At 43.5% G+C, this 18,883-nt stretch overlaps 2 protein-coding genes across 3 annotated transcripts in view; both read left to right on the top strand.

Annotated features, from left to right (window-relative positions):
- Window positions 1–349: 349 nt before the first annotated feature.
- On the top strand, window positions 350–1,279 carry LOC100758429 (olfactory receptor 10V1). Its single transcript, XM_027406816.1, has one exon. It carries the CDS (start codon window positions 350–352, stop codon window positions 1,277–1,279), a length of 930 nt encoding a protein of 309 aa, XP_027262617.1.
- A 17,015-nt stretch (window positions 1,280–18,294) lies between these two features.
- The window catches only part of Patl1 (PAT1 homolog 1, processing body mRNA decay factor), a 31,909-nt gene continuing 31,320 nt past the window's right edge, over window positions 18,295–18,883 (top strand). The window contains exon 1 of one of the 2 annotated variants that reach the window (XM_035441969.1): window positions 18,295–18,452. In XM_035441969.1, the coding sequence (XP_035297860.1) occupies window positions 18,438–18,452 (15 nt within the window). In that variant the 5' untranslated portion in view covers window positions 18,295–18,437. The remainder of the gene's footprint in view (window positions 18,453–18,883) is intronic. The other variant, XM_027406638.2, reaches the window with a different exon arrangement.

The following is an 18,883-nucleotide window of genomic DNA, read 5'->3' as shown; positions in this document are numbered from 1 at the left end:
TCTATCTTGCAGCTTTGAACTATAAATTGGTCTTATTCATTGTTTTGTTCAGCACATACTTTGGGGCACTCCTCTACGTACACACTGCATTCAGATGTCATCAAAGCTCCCATCACTGAGGATTTCTCAGTCTTTGGTACCTGGAGAGAAAAGAAAGTGAGATGAGAGGATGGCAAATGTATAGGTCATTTGTTCTGTGGACTCCTATGAAATAAACTATGCATGCTGTTGCTGAGGTGCCTTGGAAGGTTATCTACCAGTAAATGGAGGATTTGGGGGATATCATATTCAATGAGAGATACCTTGAGACTGCTGTCATTTCTCTTTGAGGTAGGTCTTGTACACTCCCATGGAAACAATAAACAAAACAGCCAGGATCCAATTCTTCTTTCGTCCATTCTCACCTGACCCTGGGGTGCAAATAGTGATTTTTGTGGCCTTCTTAGTGATGTACCTGACCAGCCTCAGTGGAAATGCCACAATTGCTGTGATTGTCCATATTAACCACTCACTCCACACCCCCATGTACTTTTTCCTAGCTAACTTAGCAGTTCTGGAAATCTTCTATACATCATCCATTGCACCACTGGCCCTGGTAAATCTTCTCTCTATGGGCAAAACACCTGTTTCCATCACTGGCTGTGGCACCCAGATGTTTTTCTTTGTCTTCTTGGGTGGAGCTGACTGTGTCCTGCTTGCAGTCATGGCTTACGACAGATTTGTCGCAATCTGCTATCCTCTGAGATATACACTCATCATGAGCTGGTCCTTGTGTGTGGAGATGATGGTGGGATCCTTGGTGCTGGGATTTCTGTTGTCATTGCCACTGACTATTTTAATCTTCCATCTCCCGTTCTGCCATAACAATGAGATCTACCACTTCTACTGCGACATGCCTGCTGTCATGCGCCTGGCGTGTGCAGACACACACGTTCACAGGACTGCCCTGTATATCATCAGCTTCATCGTCCTAAGCATCCCCCTATCTCTGATCTCTGTCTCCTATGTCTTCATCATCACAGCCATTTTACGGATCCGGTCTGCCGAAGGGCGCCATCGCGCTTTCTCTACCTGTTCTTCTCACATCATAGTGGTCCTCCTGCAGTATGGCTGTACCAGTTTTATATATTTGTCCCCCAGGTCCAGCTACTCTCCTGAGATGGGCAGAATGGTGTCTGTGGTCTACACTTTTATCACGCCCATTTTAAACCCTTTGATCTACAGTATGAGGAACAAGGAACTGAAAGACGCTCTGAGGAAGGCACTGAGAAAGTTCTAGGGAGGGTGATCTTGAGGTTTGTTTAGATCAAGGCACTTCTGAAAGTGAAATGGGATGCTATTACTAATTAGGAAGATTCCAGGCATATGGGTGTGATCATATGATTCCAGTACTCGGGAGGCAGAAGGATTGCAAGTTGGAAGCCAGAACAAACTACATAGGAAAATCCTGTCTCACAACAAATAAACCAACTAATTATAATAAGGTAATGGTGGAATGACAAGCATAGAGCACGAATGTCCTTAGCATTTGGAGACACGTGGTCTGATATCTTAAGTCTGATTTGACTTCCAGAGAAAAATGCATGCTTCTGTCTTTCTGAAAATAAAGCTGTATCACATAAAGCAATGTTATGCCCTGGGCAGGAATGGAGAGAAGCCGAGCTGGGCAGCTATTATAGACCTATTTGGATAGATTAACTCATGTACTTCATACTAAGCATCATCATTGTGATTATTCAGAGAAAAAAACTGTAAGTTGCTAAAAATTAATATATCCAATATGAGAACATAGTATCGACAAATCTAAAGACTAAACACTGTCCATATGATGTTCTTATAATTCTGGGCTTGCTTTACCAATAGAACCATATGTAATAGTAGAAAAGGCTCCCCAGCTCTGTGGGCTCCAGTTTCCTTATTGTACAACCAGGTTATGAATGGAAAAAATAATAATAATAATGTTTTAAGCTTTATAGTTGGCGACATGTAGAATTTTTCTTTTGTATTTTGTTGTTGCTAAGCCAAATGAAAACTCACCACAGTGCTCAGAATTTTTTTAAAGATTTTATTTATTTATTTATTTATTTATTTATTTATTATGTATACAACATTCTGCCTCCACGTATGCTTGCAGGCCAGAAGAGTGCACCCGATCTCATTACGGATGGTTCCCACCATGTGGTTGCTGAGAATTGAATTCAGGACCTCGGGAAGAGCAGGTTGATAGTTGAATTCTGGCTTCTCCATGCATACACACACACACATACTCCTGTACACACATGTACACACATACATACTTGGTGGGGGGATTTAATTCAAAATGTATTAAAGACTAAGGGCTGGAAAGATGCCTCAAATATTAAGAGCACCTGCTATTCTTCAAGAGGACCGCAGTTCAGTTCTCAGCACCCCTGTTCAGTGGCTTACAACAGCCTTTAACTCCAGCTGAAAGGGATCCAATTGTTTCTTCCAGTATCTGTGGGCACCTCCACACATATGTGTACACACACATGTACACACACACACACATGCACATAAGTAATAAAAAATCTTTAAAATGGATTTAAGACTTAAACATAAGATGCAAAATGATAAAAGCCCACAAAAAAAATAAGAGGAAATATTCCTGATCTTGGTGTGGGCAATGGAATCAAGGGCTGACACAAAATACATGAACCACAAAGCAAAAATAGATAAGTGAGGCAGCATCCAGCTAAAAATCTTATGCATAACAAAAGAAACAGCAGCAGAGTAAAAACATAGGCACAAAATCAGATGTTATGTTTGAAAATTATACATCAAAACTCGGGTAATCTCTAAAACATTAAGGAACTCACACAACTAAATACTAGCAATTTGATCTAAAAATTAAATAAGAACCTGAATAAGCATTTCTCCCAGAAGACAAACAAATAGCCAACAGGTATATAAGATGCTCAGTGAAAATAAGTTGTCAATGACTTCGTAAATCAAAACCACAATACAGGAGCACAGCCATGTTAAGATAGCTATTATCGGGCTGGAGAGATGGCTCCGAGGTTAAGAGCACTGACTGCTCTTCCAGGGGTCCTGAGTTCAATTCCCAGCAACCACATGGTGGCTCACAACCATCCGTTATGAGATCTGGTGCCCTCTTCTGGTGTGCAGATATACATGAAAGCAGAATGTTGTATACATAATAAATAAAAAATATCTTAAAAAAAAAAAGATAGCTACTATCAAAAACAAAAGATAGTAAAAAAACAAATAGATAAACAAAAGCAAAAGATAGAGCTGGAGAGATGGCTTAGAAGTTTAAAACATTGGCTGTGCTGGGCATTGGTGGCGTAGCCAGGCGTTGGTGGCACACGCCTTTAATCCCAGCACTGAGGAGGCAGAAGCACGAAGATCTCTGTGAGTTCAAGGCCAGCCTGGTCTACAGAGCAAGTTCCAGGACAACCTCCAAAGCAATGCAGAGAAATCCTGTCTCAAAAAAAAAAAAAAAAAAAACAAGCAAACAAAAAAGAAAAACCATTGGCTGCTCTTCCAGAAGACCCTGGTTCAGTTCCCTGCACCCACATGGTGGTTCACAACCTTTTGATAACTCTGTTCCAGGGAATCCAACACTCACTTCTGACTACCTCAAGAACACACACATGGCACACATATATACATAGATGGAGACAAAATACAAAGTGTATAAAATATGCAAATATATTAGTATTAAAAACTAAAGTCAATGTTCTTGTCAAAGATACAAAGAGGTATAAACACTTACCACAATGTTGGCTGAAAAATGATGCAGCCACTGTTGAATACAGTACATATCTGGGTGGTGATGGCACATGCCTTTAATCCTAGCACTCAGGAGGCAGATCACTGTGAGTTTAAGGCCAGCCTGGTATACAAAGAATTAAAAAACTTGACACCACACACACACACACACACACACACACACACACACACACACACACACAATCCAATTAAAAAATGGAGAATTCTCAACAGCAGAATCTCAAATGGCCAAAGGCACTTATGGAATTGCTCAACATTCTTAGTCATCAGGGAAATGCAAATCAAAGCAACTCTGAGATACCATCTTACACTTGTCAGAATGACTAAGATCAAAAACACTAATGAAAGCTTATACTGGAGAGGACATGGAATAAGGGGAACACTCCTCCATTGCTGGTAGGAGTGCAAACTTGTACAGCCACTTTGGAAATCAGTATGGCGGTTTCTCAGAAAATTGGTAACCAATCTACCTCAAGACCCAGCAATACCACTCTTGAGCATATATCCAAAGGATGCACACTCACACCACAAGAACATCTATTCAGCTATGTTCATAGTAGCATTATTTGTAATAGCCAGAACCTGGAAGCAACCTAGATGCCCCTCAACCAAAGAATGAATTTAAAAAATGTGGTACATTTACACAATGGAGTACTACTCAGTGTTAAAAAAAATGGCATCTTGAAATTCACAGGCAAATGGATGGAACTAGAAGAAACCATCCTGAGTGAGGTAACCCAGACCCAGAAAGACAAACATGGTATGTACTCACTCATAAGTGGATACTAGACATAAAGCAAAGGACAACCAGCCTACAATCCACAACCCCAGAGAAGCCAGGATAAAAGGAGGACCCTAAGAGAGACATACATGGACACCCCCAATAAGGGGAAATAGACAAGATCTCCTGAGTGTTGGACCCAAAAGTGAAGTCCAACTCCGTGAGATGCACCCCACAGAGTCACTCACAGGACACAAGTTCGATGCAAAAGCAAAAGGATTTTATTCCAATACATTGGGGTCATTCCCTGGGAAGAGAATGGCCCCGAGTTTCCAAAGCAGGCAGTTTTTATGTCTTTTTGGTCACTAGGCAGTAGTATAACAACATATTGATTGGCTATAACATACATGAGTCATTTACTGATTGGTTGGGTACTGAACTTATAATTTTGCCCACGAGGGGTTTGGAATGTTATTTTGGTTTTTACACCTGCAAGGCTATGGGACAGCTAGTGGTTTTTCTGGGAACAGAGTGACTTATACTTATTTTCAAAACTTGGGTGCTCTGGAGCAGGGTAACCCATAACAATGTTTAGAAACCAGACAGTTGTTGAAGATAATAGAAACTAGTAATAATAATTTCCAGAGACTGGTCATCATGACCGACCATTTCATATGTTCTTTGTCCCAGAGCTGTGTGTGGACAGAGTGATTTTCAAATACATGCTAGTGAGTATCAGGCTAGGCTATATTTTTCGGTCTTTCACTGAGTAAATTGGGAGCATGGTGGTAGTGGAAGAGACCAGGAGAGAGAGGGGGTGGGGGAAGGAGTACAGGAGAGATTGAGAAGGTCAAGTTAGGGAAAAGACAGAGAAGGAGAGCAAGAAAAGAGATATCTTGATAGAGGGAACCATTATGGGGTTAAAGAGAAACCCAGGGATCCACAAGGATGACCCCAGCTAAGACTCTAAGCAATAGTGGAGAGGGTATCTGAACTGGCCCTCCCCTGTAATCAGATTGATGACTACCTTAAATGTCATCACAGGAACCTTCATCCAGTAACTGATTGTAGCAAATGCAGAGATCCACAGCTAAATACTGGGCTGAGCTCCTGGAGTCCAGTAGAAGAGAGGGAGGATTTATAATATGAGCAAAGGTGTCAAGACCATGATGGGGAAACCCACAGAAACAGCTGACCTGACCAAGTGGGAGCTCACTGACTCCTGACAGCTGGGGAATCTGCATGGAACTGAACTAGACCCCCTGAATGTGGGTGACATTTGGGTGGCTTGGTCAATTTGTGGGGTGGGGCTTTATCCCTAGTATTTATCCCTAGTGCATGAATTGGCTTTTTGGAGCCCATTCCCTATGGAGGGATACCTTGCTCAACCTAGATACAGGGGGGAGGGCTTTGGTCCTACCCCAAATGATGTGACAGATTTTGATGATTCCCCATGGAAGACATTTCCCTCTCTGGGCAGTGGATGGGTGTGGGGTGGGGAGATGGTTGAGGAATGGGAGGATGGGAGGGAGAGGGGACTGGGATTGGTGTGTAAAATAAAATTCTTTTAAAAATAAATATTTTTAAAAGGGAAGAAAACAGTATAAAATTTACTCAAAAAAAAAAACTACAACCAAAATTAATGTTGTGGTTCAAGGCTCTGAATCAACCCAAGCAGACCCAAGAGGTTATCACAAAGTAAGACTTAATACAGGGCCACACAAAAGAAAGTAGGAAGGAGAGGAACTGATGGATCAGGGCTGCAGAACAGACTTGGGAACTGAACTGAAACCTTGAATGTCAGCAAGTATTTAAGCACAAAAATCATAAACATTTGTTGCCAAGTTATAGTTACAAAATTCAAAAATCAGGGGCTTTCCTGAAGTGTTCCATCATTGTCAAAAACTGTATTATCCTTTATATAAAACAATGATCCTGATGTACATTACAGATTATGAAAATCATAACTACTATGACCTCATACTTAGTACATGGTAGATTTATGTTGGGCAGTGTAAAGGTTCAGAAATGCAGAGCTTAGTAATTTAGCTAATTTTTAACAAAAACAAACCAAAAAATGAGGTCAGTGTCTTGATTTCAATCGCCCACAGGGGCAAACTAATTTGACTTATCCGTGGTGATGAGATTGGTAGTTAAATTTAGTCAGAAGTGTGACCTGAAAAATATAAGTTCATCTTCAGAATTGTATTTTTAATTTATTTTTAGGTGTTTTAACTGCATGTATATCTGTGTACCACATGCATGTAGTGTCCATGGATGCCAGAAGAGGGCATCAGATTCCTGGGACTGGTTATGAGCAACCCTGCGGATGCTGGGACTGGAACCTGAGTACTCTGGAAGAGCAGTAAGTGCTCTCAACCACTGAGCATTCTCTGCAAGCCCAATTGTCAGAACTGCTAACACTACACATGATAAAACCAATATCTTACCTCTTATCATTTGGAGCTCCCAGCTGACACCAACAATACTTTGTTTCTTAAAATGCATTTTCTTTTGTTTAGAAAACCAAATGTATCATATTCGTGGGGAAGAGAGACCAAACTAGAGAGACCAGCTCCATTCGCATTATCCTGAAAACTCAGACATTAGGTTTTTGTTGGTTTCCTGCTAAGGTATACTGACAGTATCACTTGAAATGCCAGTCTTTCTGGGTCTGGGTTGAGTGGCTGTTCCATTTCTTATGTATTCCTTTCTGGTCAACATGGCAGCTCTAAAACTCTTTCACTCTTCCACTGGTGTCCCTCAGGCTCCTGTCGGCTTACTGACCATGAGAATAATATTATTTTTTGTGGTGATATTTTATGATCAAATAAAGCTTGCCGAAGGTCACAATGCAAAGCTAGCCATAGCCATAGAGGCCAGGTAGTGGTGGTACACACTTTAATCCCAGCACTCAGGAGACAGGCAAATGGATCTCTGTGAGTTCAAGGCCATCGTGGGCTACATGAGAATAAATCAATCTAAAAGAGAAACAGAGCTCATACCTTTAATCCCAGCACTAGGGAGGTGGAGACAGGAGTGGTAGAGAAATATAAGGTGGGAGGACACAGAAACGCATTGCAGTCTCAGTGAGTCTGAGTGGCAGTGCAATCGGGAGCAGTGTGAGGTTCAGTGGACCGCCCCTTTGGTCTGAGCATTGCTAGAGATAAGAACTCTAGTGGCTGGCCGCTTTGCTTCTCTGGTCTTCAGCTTTAAACCCAATACCTGTCTCTGGGTTTTTATTAGTCATGCTACAGTCTTTGTTTCAGACCTAGGTGGTAAATGTACATCTCCTCACTGGCTCTTTGGAGACTTGCTCTTGGAATCCAGCCATCACTGCCAATAAATTTGGGGACCATAACAAATACCCACAGCTGAGTGTCTCAACTGAGAACCTTGGGTCTCCCAACTACAGACTGAACCAACTTCTAAATACTTCAAACTTCAAGTGATTCCCACTCCCAACAACTGACTGACTCAGCTTCCAGGTGACATCAGATAATGGCCCATGATGTGGAGATGAGCAGTTCCCATGGCATCATGGTCAATTTTTTTAGATTCATTAGCAAAATAAAACAATCGTATCATGCACTAAATCCAGGATGGTATGTTGCACACCTTCGATAACTGAAGCAGTCCCCAAAGTTAGACACCAAAGTTATATAATGGCTGTCTTAGGTTTCTATCGCTGAGAAGAGACATCATGACCACAGCAACTCTCATACAGGAAAACAGTTAACTCATACAGGAGTCTGGGGAATTGGTGAAGCCTTGCTCTACAGAACAGCAACGATCACCAGACTATAAACAACATCTATTCCAGCCCTTTGGATGGAAAGTAGGTATAAATCCCTTCTACCTCGTACCCCCTACACAGTATGTTACTTGACATTGAAGAAGAAATTTGGGGGGCTAGAGAGATGGCTCAGTGGTTAAGAGCACTGCTGCTCTTCCAGAGGTCCTGAGTTCAATTCCCAGCATTCACATAACTGCTCACAACTGCCTCATGCCCTCTTCTGGACTCTGTGGGTACCAGGCATGCACATGATGCACAGACATACATGCAGGCAATGGGGAAAACCTCTTAACGGGTTGCAGTGTGTTTAACAATGTGTGTAAGCTTAAGCAAAAAAATGGGTATAGGCGGTCATAGAAAAAATAAATAACTATAAAAATAATAAAGTCTTTAAAGAGAGAGTAAAGTAACAAAAAAAAAAGCCATGCAAGGATGGGAAATACGCAGGGAGTCTGGATCCTGTATGGTGTTTTGTTAACTTTGAATTTTTTAAAATGCCAATGTACAAAAACAATAGCTGATGAGAAACATTGGATTATGAAAACTACTAAATTAACCCAACCTATATATTTTTTTAAAAAATCATAATTTCAAAATGGAAGTTGGACAATGTGTTGGTTGGTTGTGGAAACAAAAGGCTGTGGATTCCTTCCAGATTAAGAGAGATCAGATTTGACTGGGTGAGACCTCCTCAGTATCTTAGCTACAGACATGGAGGAGGAAGCAAAAAAGCCTACAAGACAGGTGATGCAAGTTGATCCCTTGACATGGGAACATCTCTGAGATGGACATAATAAATCTTGTTGTCTACAGAGTCCTCATGACTTATTATTACTAGCCATCTTTTCATATGACACGGATAGAGATTTATATTACAATTCGGTTATATGGTTCAAATGAACTTATAAAGTTGACAAATGCCTTTTACCTGTTCAAACAGAAAACAGAAAATCATCTTTAACTGACTTGTGCACACTACTCATCCATACTTGTGCTAATGCAGATATGTATGCTCCCTTTCAAAGTTTGTGTTTTCAGAGCAAGGGGACCAGACACCAATGAAAATGGGTGGTTCTGGTGATGGAGCATCTCAGAGTGTCTCTGTTGCACTTTCCTCAGAGTTATGCATTCAGAAAAACTTCAAGGCTGCTGGCTAAGATGGTCCAGATTCACAGACTACTCCAGCCAGGACTTCAGATAAGCCTTACCACTTCACAGAGACTAAACAACAAATAATACAGCTAAATGTCCCAGGACTTGATGGTTATCCCAAAAGTCCCAGGGTCTCCTAAAGATGCCAGCACCTCCATACAACATGAAGCAGTCTAGAGAATACAACACCCACATTCCCAAAAGGTAGGGTAGAAGGCTTTTGGTCCTTTGATGGGTTATAGATGTTTGTAACCATTTAGGAGGGTTGGCCATGTCAGGAAAAAAGCTAAACAAGGGAGTTAGATTCAAGGATCTCTTTCTAAAGGAAAAAGGAGGGGGACATAGTATAAAAATAATGAGATAAAAGGGTGGATTTTGTTTTGTTTTGATTTGTTTTGTTTTGTTTTTTTGAGACAGGGTTTCTCTGTGTAGTTTTGGTGTCTGTCCTGGAACTCACTCTATAGACCAGGCTGGCCTCGAACTCACAGAGATCTACCTGCATCTGCCTTCTAAGTGCTGTGATCAAAGGCCTGTGCCTTCACCACCTGCTAAAAGGGTGGATTGTTGAGTCTACTTTTAAACAACCACTAGCCTCAAATATTTTACATTGGTATGGGTTTTTGTGTATTGATACAAATTTAAGGTTATTTTTGTTATACTGTATATGTGCTCTATTCTTGTACCTATGTCCCTCATTTTAAAAAGTTATGTAAAGTTTTAGTCTTTAAAAGCTATTTAGGATAATAAATACAGGTTAATAGTCATCTATAACTATCAAACTTACATTCATGTTAAGTATGTTTTCCAGGTCATACAGAGATATATTTTAGATAGATAGGTGTTCTTCAAGCACATCAAATACCTACAGAATATGGTGTTTAAAATGTTTTAATAACATAAGGCTTTGCATGACAATAAGACACATCTGCTCCTGGTGGCACCAATCTACTTCAAAAAAAGGATGATGAGCATCAACAAACCTCTGATTGAAGTTTGCTTTCTTTATAGCAAAAGCTAGCCAATTGGTCAAGGAAACTGCCCTTGCCTCAACTGCTGACAGTATGCTTTCCAAACTGGACAAGCAAGACACAAAGAAAAGTGACTGCTGAACTTTACAAGACAGGGTAGGATAGTCCTTCAAAAATTCTAGCTTCACAAAAAAGTCTGCCAGATATTCTAGGCCTGTAGGACAAAGATGGATGCCCCAATGTTGCAAACCTTGGGTGACTTTCCTGGCAGCTGTTGCTGTCATTTCTTTTAGTTTTGGAAGTTGCTTGCTCTGCACTTCCTGTTTACTCAAGTAATATATCCTTCTGGTGTCTATGATGGAATTGAAGACTAGATAGTCATAGTTATAGCTTTCCTTGGTTATGATAAAAGGTAAATTATGTACAAAGCATTGAACTCATCAAGATGGATAAATAATGCAGCATTTTCTCCAAATGCCAAATACAAATGGACTGGACATTGTAAATGTAATTCTTACCTGATAATTGTTCCTATTCATTATAGTTTTAATATGTCAGAGTTAAAGCCTATCCTTTTTATTTAGACAAAAGGGGGGAAATGTTGTGGAATAATCTTTTTTACACAGTGAAGATTTGTAACTCAGATTGGTTTAATAAAAAGCTGAATGACCAATAGACAGGATTTCAGGGCAGGGAGGACTATGGTGACATATTTTTTATGAATTAGTAAAGCCACTGGAGATCAAAATAGCAAAGCATCCATACTAGTTAGCCATAGAAGCCAGACACAAACCTTTAATCCCAGGACTCAGTATTAAGAGGTAGATGGATCTCTGTTAGTTCAAGGCTACACTGACTACACGAAATTGATCCAATCCTAAAAGAAACAGCTCACACAAAGGTGATCTCAGGATCTGGGATCACACACCTTTAATCCCAGAATTAGGGAGGTATATAAGACAGGATCAGGGTCACAGATCTTGCATTCAGGCTGAGAGTTAGTGTCTAGCCATGTTGAGAAGAGCATAGCAGTCTGAGTGAATCTAGAAACAGTGAGGTTGGGAGCAGTTTGAGGATCACCTCTTTGGTCTGAGCTGAGGGAGCGGTAAGAGCTAGTGGCTGGCTGCTTTGCTTCTCTGATCTTCAGCTTGAAGCTTGAATCCCAATATCAGTCTCTGGGTATTTTATTTTTCAAGTTACAGAGGATGCTGTGAAGAAGAAAGGCAGAGTCACCAAGCCAGAAAAGGAGGAAGCAGGAAAGCAGCATGGGCACTGCAGAGTAAAAGTAATAAAGCCATGAGGCAGAAAGTAAATTAATAGAAATGGGTTAATTTAAGTTGTAAGAGCTAGTTAGTAACAAACCTAGGTCATCAGCTGAGCTTTTATAATTAATAATAAACCTCCATGTTATTACTGGGGAGCCAGTGATCCTGATAAAAAAGGCCCAACTACACAATATGGGTAATAAGACTAGCAAGCTTAACAGCCCTCTAACCTGTGTTCTTAAGAATTCTGGTAAACTTTACCCCCTACATTCAAGGAGGATTATGACTATCCTATCACCAAGCATTATCTCCAAACACTCTGTGAAACTGTATGGCCCACATTCAGGGTTGATCAGCCCTCCCAGCATACTTTTGATTGTCAGATAGCCTGGGCAAGGATAAATGTCACCCTCAGTAAACCTAGCCACCCAGATCAAATTGGATACATATTGCTTTGGGCTGAAGCAAATTCCAACCTGTTCCCATGGTTGAAGGTCTGTGTGGTCCACAATTGGTAAAGTGGCTGTCTTAGGTACGTTTTTATTGCTGTGAAGAGACATCATGACCATGGATACTCTTATAAATGAGAACATTGAATTGAAGCAGCTAGCTTACAGTTTCAGAGGTTCAATTCATTATCATCATGGCGGGGAGCATGGTGGTGTGCAGGCAGATGGAGCTGAGAGTCCTGCATCTTGACTCAGAGGCAACAGGAAGTTGACTGAAAGTCACACTGAGGGAAGCTTGAACAAAAGAGACCTCAAAGCCCACCCCCACAGTGACACACTTCCTCCAACAACACCATACCTCCTGATAGTACCACTCTGTTTGAGGGCCATCTTCTTTCAAACCATTACAGTGGCCAAGCCCTGGTTGTCAGCAGATGGACCCTTCAAGGGCCTACAGCAGAGATCAATAAGCCCCTCTCTGAAAACCATTCTGCAGGACTCCCGGGAAGAAGAATCCCTCCTCCCTCCATATAACCATCTTTACCTGCTACTGTTGCGGAGTATTATTTTATCTAGGCAAAGATGTGTTACATTTGTTTATGCTGTGGAATATTACTTTAATTGTGTAAAAGTCATGTTGTAGCACAAGTTCTAATAGGTCTTAATAATAAAAACCCAGAGTCAGATATAGGAGGAAATGATGAAAAATCAGAGAGATGGAAGAGAAAACCACAGCCACACATTACCTCAATAACTTCCAGCCAAAAAGAGACTGAGCTCCTGTCTCCTCCCGAATTATGGATTCTTCTCTCTGTCCAGCCATACCACTTCCTCTCTTTCTGTACAGACCCTCCAGATCTCTATGATTAACTAGTGGCTAGCTCTGCCCTCTAATCTTCATGCAAGCTTTATTTGCTAGAGTATAAACAAGATATCACTACACTGTGTTACCTTTGTTTATGCTGCATTAGTTTAACAGTGTAAGAATGTGTTAACTATCTAAAGATGTGTTTGTTTCACCTTGCCTGCCCTAGGCACCTGATTGGCCTAATAAAAAGTTGAATGGCCAATAGCTAGGCAGAGAAAGGATAAGCAGGGCTGGCAGGCAGAGAGAATAAATAGGAGAAATCTAAGCTCCTGAAGAATGAGAGAAGATGAAGGGAGAAAATGAGGAGAGGGGCATGACAGGGGCAAGAAGCCAGGCAGTCACCAGACAGACAGACAGAAAAAGCATTAAAATAAGATATACAGAAGGAAAGAAAAATAAAAAAGCCCAAGGCAAAACGTAGATAAACAGATTAATTTAAGTTAAAAGAGCTAGCCAGAAACCTGTGGTGATATATTATTATCTAATAAAGCCACTGAAGATCAGAATACAAAGCTAGCCACGGACATAGAAGCTGGGCAGTGGTGGCACACACCTTTAATCCCAGGGCTCAAGAGACAGAGGCAGATGGATCTCTGTGAGCTCAAGGCCACCCAGGGCTACATTCAAATGAATCAGTCTAAAAGAGAAACAGATCATGCCTTTAATTCCAGCACTAGAGAGGTATGTAAGATAGGAGCAGGACATTCAGTCAGTCTTGGGCAATTAGTCTCCAGTCACGTTGAGATCAGGATCACCTCAGCCCAGGTAGAGGTAAGAGCTCTCTGGTAGTTTGACTGCTTAGCTTCTCTGACCTTCAGCTTGAACCCCACTATCTGTCTCTGGATTTTTATTATTCGTATTACATGAGCCTAAGCTAGGCCAAGCTTTCAAACTAATAAGTCTCCATGTCATTATTTGGGAGCTGGTTGGTGGCCCCCCAAAAATGAAAGCCTAGTATATCTTGCTTCCCTGGTCACCTGAACCTCCACCCTTGCCACCCCAGTCCCCACCAAGTCCTTACTTTGCCGTGTCCACATCTACCCCTACCCTATTATACACCTCTTTTCTACCCACACCTATCTCCCCACCAAGCTCCTCCCTACCTCCTTGTCTTTCCCCCTCCTCACCAGGGGAACCCATATGACCGTCCTGACTCCTCTGCTTCTGGTTCTATAGTGGTACCTCCTTCAGTCTTCACTACCCTACAGCTATTTCCTGATGATCACTACCTGTATGTCCCTTTCTCCATCACAGATATCCACAACTGGAAGAACCACAACCTCCCTTTCAGGACTAACTCGGATTCCTTAATTTCTGTAATTGATTCTGTATTTTTAAATCATCTCCCCACATGGGTCAACTGTGAGCAAATCCTCTGTACCCTCTCCTCACTACCGAAGAAAGGGAACAAATTCTCATGAAAGCAACTGAAGCACTTCCCTGGAATAGTCAATGACTGAACTATTGACCACATGGCAGAGGCAACCGACCATGCTCTGCCAAGGAGACCCCAATGGGACTACAACAAGAAGGAAAGTAGGCCACTCATTGAGTACCACCAGGTTCTGTTAGAACTGATGAAACGGACAGCCCAAAAGTCTACTAGTCTATCTAAGGTAGCAGATGTAAAACAGACCAGATGAGCCACCTTTAGCTTTCCTGGAGCACCTCCTGGATGCCTATTGGTTGTATATCCCTATAGACTCAGAGGACCTGGTAAATCTCAAGTTAATTAACCTGGCCTTTGTTACTCAGCCAGCCCCTGACATACATAGAAAGATACAGAAGATGGATGGGTTTGCAGAAAGAACAGATCAGAACTATTAGGAATAGCCCAGAAAGTGTTTCCAACTGAGACAGCAAAGATTATCTGATAAAGAAGACGGGGTGTGCCACCATGACTGTACTACAAACCCCAGTCACTTTCAACTCTGCCCATGAACCCCATGATAAAAAAGAGGAGTCCTTTACAAAAGGACCAACGTGCTTACTGAAAAGAAATGGGTCATTGGAAAAACAAATTCCCACAACAGAAACAGGTAAATGCCCTCACCCACCCATGCCAATCCTAGCTGTGGAGGATTAGTCAAGACAAGGCTCTTTTGAACATAGTCCCCAGAATCCTATAGTAAACTTTGTTATGATAAAGCATAAGGGGGACCTTGGGTGGGGGACCATGGCAGATTTCATGGCAGGCGAGGGTGACCTACGCGGGAACAAACATGCCAGGCAGACAGAGCTTAAGTGAGAAGTATTCTTAGAAAGGGGAAGGAGGGGGAAGCAAAGAGAAAAGAGGTAAAGAGACACAGAGAGGGGACAGAAGAGGGAGACAGGAAAAGTCCTGTCTGCTCCAGGGGAAGAGCAGAAAGAGAGAGGTAAGAGAGCTGGAAAAGAGCAGATAAAGAGGAGAGCAGAGAGGGAGAAGAGCCAGAAAGAGAGCGTGAGTGAGTGGGGGCCTTTCTTTTAAAGGGGTCCTTTGCACCTGCTGCAGACTAGTAGTCATGGAACCCTAGGCTGACCAGAGTACTGCCTGAGTGCCTTCTGCCAGGTGACAGGGGCAGGCCAGCATAGTGCCTGAATCCTTACAAACTTCACTGTTGTTTTCCTGTTGACTTAGCAGCAGCCACACCTGAATCTACTGATGTTTTTAATTACCATCTGCTCCCCTTGGCCAAAAAGTCAGCACCCTGCTGCTCAGATTGCACTTGGCTAGATTCCTGGTCCTGCCAGCACCAGCTCGGCCATTGCCACCAAATTTAAGTTTTATCTAAGTCTCTATTGTTCTATTTACCAATAAAGACTCAGGAGTCAGATGTTGGGGGTGAAAATTTGCTTGACCAAAGAAGCAGAAAAGAAACCAGCTAGCCTTCCTTTTTGGCTGGAGACCCAGCAAGAGAAGTGTCTCTCCACTCATCCCAAACCACAAAGGACCAAGAATCCCTACCCCTTCCTATGCATCTCTCTACCCACATTCCAGCTCTTCTATCCTCTCTATGGCTAATTCTATCGAGGGTTCAGGCAGGAGGCTTACAGCAGGTGGGTTGGGGTTGACTAAAAGGTTCTGAGGGCCAATGAGTCAGTCCATACATGTATCATTCTTCTCATAACTCTTTTAATTTTTCCAAAAATGTTCTCCCCAAAAGTTCTCTCAAAATCTCTAAGATTTCTCCTCAAAAGTTCTTTCTCTAAAAGCTCTCTTAAAGTTCTCTTCAGAAGTTCTTTAAAATTCTCCTAGAGTTCTTTCTAAAAATTCTCTAAAAGTTTCTTTTCATCCCACAAGGCTTCTAGTTTTTATATCCACAGACACATTAAAACAACTCTCTGGCAATAGGGCATGCATCTCTCTCAGAACCAGGAAGGCAGTTAAAACCTTGACAAAAGCAGGGAGCCTCATGTCTTATCTAGGCAAACTCAAGTCTCAGCGGGGATACAATTTGCAACACTATTGCAACACTATTGCACAGTGCTATTAACTGATTAAAGGGGACTTCTCACACTATATCAAAGGGAAAAAACTAAGGCTATGTAGTGTGAGACCCAGTGGCTGCTGCTTCCAGCCTCAGTAAGCAGCAGGGTGCTCTTACCACTGACACCCAGGTGAGAAGGGATTCCTTTCTCTGAGGCCTAATTGAGAATACACAGCACCCAGTATATATTTTATACATAGCCAATTTTGTAGTAACAAATATTCTGGAGTTGATACATAGATTATTAATTGCTACCTCTGTAATAAATTATAAAGGCTTCCAGCATAATTATTATCAACTAGTCACTGGCTTTGCCCCCTGATCCAAGGTTAATTTTATTAACACAACCTAAAGAGTTTCACAGTGAGATCAAATATTCTGCAACACTTCACCATAGAGGGTCAAGCTGTAAATTTTCTGCTGGACATGGTGCTACTGATTAGTTATTAGAGGAGTCCCTAGGACCCCTTACCAACCAAGCAATGGAAGTAAAGGGGACAACGGGGATGTCAAAGGACACAAATGGACCCGACCAGACTGCTAACTTTGGACAAGGAACTGTGACTCATTCTTTTGTTGTTATTCCTGAATGTCCTTACCCTGTAATGATACAGGACCTCTTTTTTTAATTTACAAATTTTTATTTAAGTTAGAAACAATCTTATTTTACATACTAATCCCAGTTCCCTCTCCCTCCCATTCTCCCAGGTCCCCACCAAACCCCCATCCCACCCCATCTACTCCTCAGAGAGGGTGAGGCCTTCCATGGGGGATCATCAAAGTCTGTCACATCATTTGGGGCAGGACCTAGCTGTCCGTCCCTGTCCCCCGCCCAGTTGAGAAGCCCTGTCTTCAAAATGACAAAAAACAGGGCGTTAGTGGGGCACGCCTTTAATCCCAGCACTCTGGAGACAGAGGCAGGCAGATCTTTGTGAGTTCGAGGCCAACCTGGATAGGCGAGTGCCAGGATTGGCTCCAAAGCTGAACAGAGAAACCCTGTCTCAAAAAAAACAAACAAACAAACAAACAAACAAAAATAAAAAAACAAACAAAAAACAAAAACCAGCCCTTGAGGTGGGGGAGGAGAGCTGAGCGAGGACAACACCAGAAACACTAGATGCAATAAAATACCAAAGCACCAGACTTATAGAACCAGGGTACCGAAGCTTGTAAGCTGGACAAACTCTCCCGGGCTTGTTCCCCAACGGAAGTGGCTGTCGCCCTACTGTGCGCCCAGGCTTGCCGAGCTTGCTGCGGTGATCTCAGCCCCCAGGCTGCGTCGCCCTTTTTAGTTATCTCCCGCTTCCCACCAGCCCGAAGAGTCTGGCGCCTAAAATCACCTTAATTAACCCTCCTATATGTGCTTCCGGTGACCGCTTATCAATCACAGCCTCGGCCTCCCGCTGATTCAGCCAGCGACTTTCTTTTCCCAACAACACGGACTTTCCACCTTATTTTACCCCTCACTGGCCAAGTCAAGTCACCCCGATAAGGACGCTGGACGTTAAACAAAATCACCCAAGAATATGCCCGATTTCCTCAAGCAAGACGCTTCAGGGTCGACCCCTATGACAATCACAAGGCTTTTCTCCGCCCTGTCACTGACGGCAACCTCGTGACTGTGAGCACAGCATCAGGCTGCCGCTGGGAGCACGGAGGCGGAGCCGCAGGCTCAGGCTCCCCAAAGCGTCGCCGATCGCCCGCGCGTGCGCAGTGTCTCTCCTCGGGACCTCCTTCCCGCCGCTCACACTGGGAAGCCCAACGCCAAATCTGTCCCGGCGCAGCCGCCGCCGCCGGGGCGCCCGCCCAGCCCGAGGCGCGCCTGCGCACGTCCCCACGCACGCTCCGGCGTACGGCGGCGGCCAGGGGTCGCGAGCCGGTGGAAGACCCGCGCGCGCGGAGCAGCCCGGGGAGTCGGCGCTTCTTTCCCTCCCTCCCCCCCATTCCCCTCCCCGCTCCCTTCCCCCCTCCCCAAGAATGTTCCGCTACGAGGTGAGTGGCTGCGGCCGGAAGTGACCCCTCCCTCGCCCGCGCGCCCCTTTTTCCTCTGCCGCCCGCCGCGTGGGTCTGTTCCGCTGAGGAGGGGGCAGGGCGCGGGTGACTGGGGGACCCCCGCCTCGGCCGTGGGGCTCGGACGGGGCCCGAGCGGACCTCGAGGGGTGGGGGCGGGACTGGCGAGAGCCGGCCGCTGGGTTGCGGCGGGGAGGGCCCGTTAAGTGCGGTAACCTGACCCCTGCACTTGCGCCTCGGCTCCCGGAGCTGCCGAGGAGATTAGCATTGCTCCTACCCGGTGACTTTTCCTGAGGCAAAATCCACGGGGAATGCCCACGGAAGTTTTTCCCGCCCTGCACCCGGAACCCCTTCACCCCTGTTACACACAGCGGGCTCTCTGCACGCGGGCAGCCGTCAGGTGGAGGGGCCGG

Source organism: Cricetulus griseus, chromosome 3 (assembly GCF_003668045.3).
Source record: "Cricetulus griseus strain 17A/GY chromosome 3, alternate assembly CriGri-PICRH-1.0, whole genome shotgun sequence".
In the NCBI taxonomy this organism is placed as follows: domain Eukaryota; kingdom Metazoa; phylum Chordata; class Mammalia; order Rodentia; family Cricetidae; genus Cricetulus; species Cricetulus griseus.
The sequence above is the reverse complement of the archived record's forward strand: the minus strand, read 5'-3'. Positions and strand labels throughout refer to the sequence as shown.

What these genes read in the sequence shown, in the direction of transcription:
- LOC100758429 (XM_027406816.1), top strand. Translation starts at nt 350, where the DNA reads ATGGAAACAATAAACAAAACAGCCAGGATCCAATTCTTCTTTCGTCCA.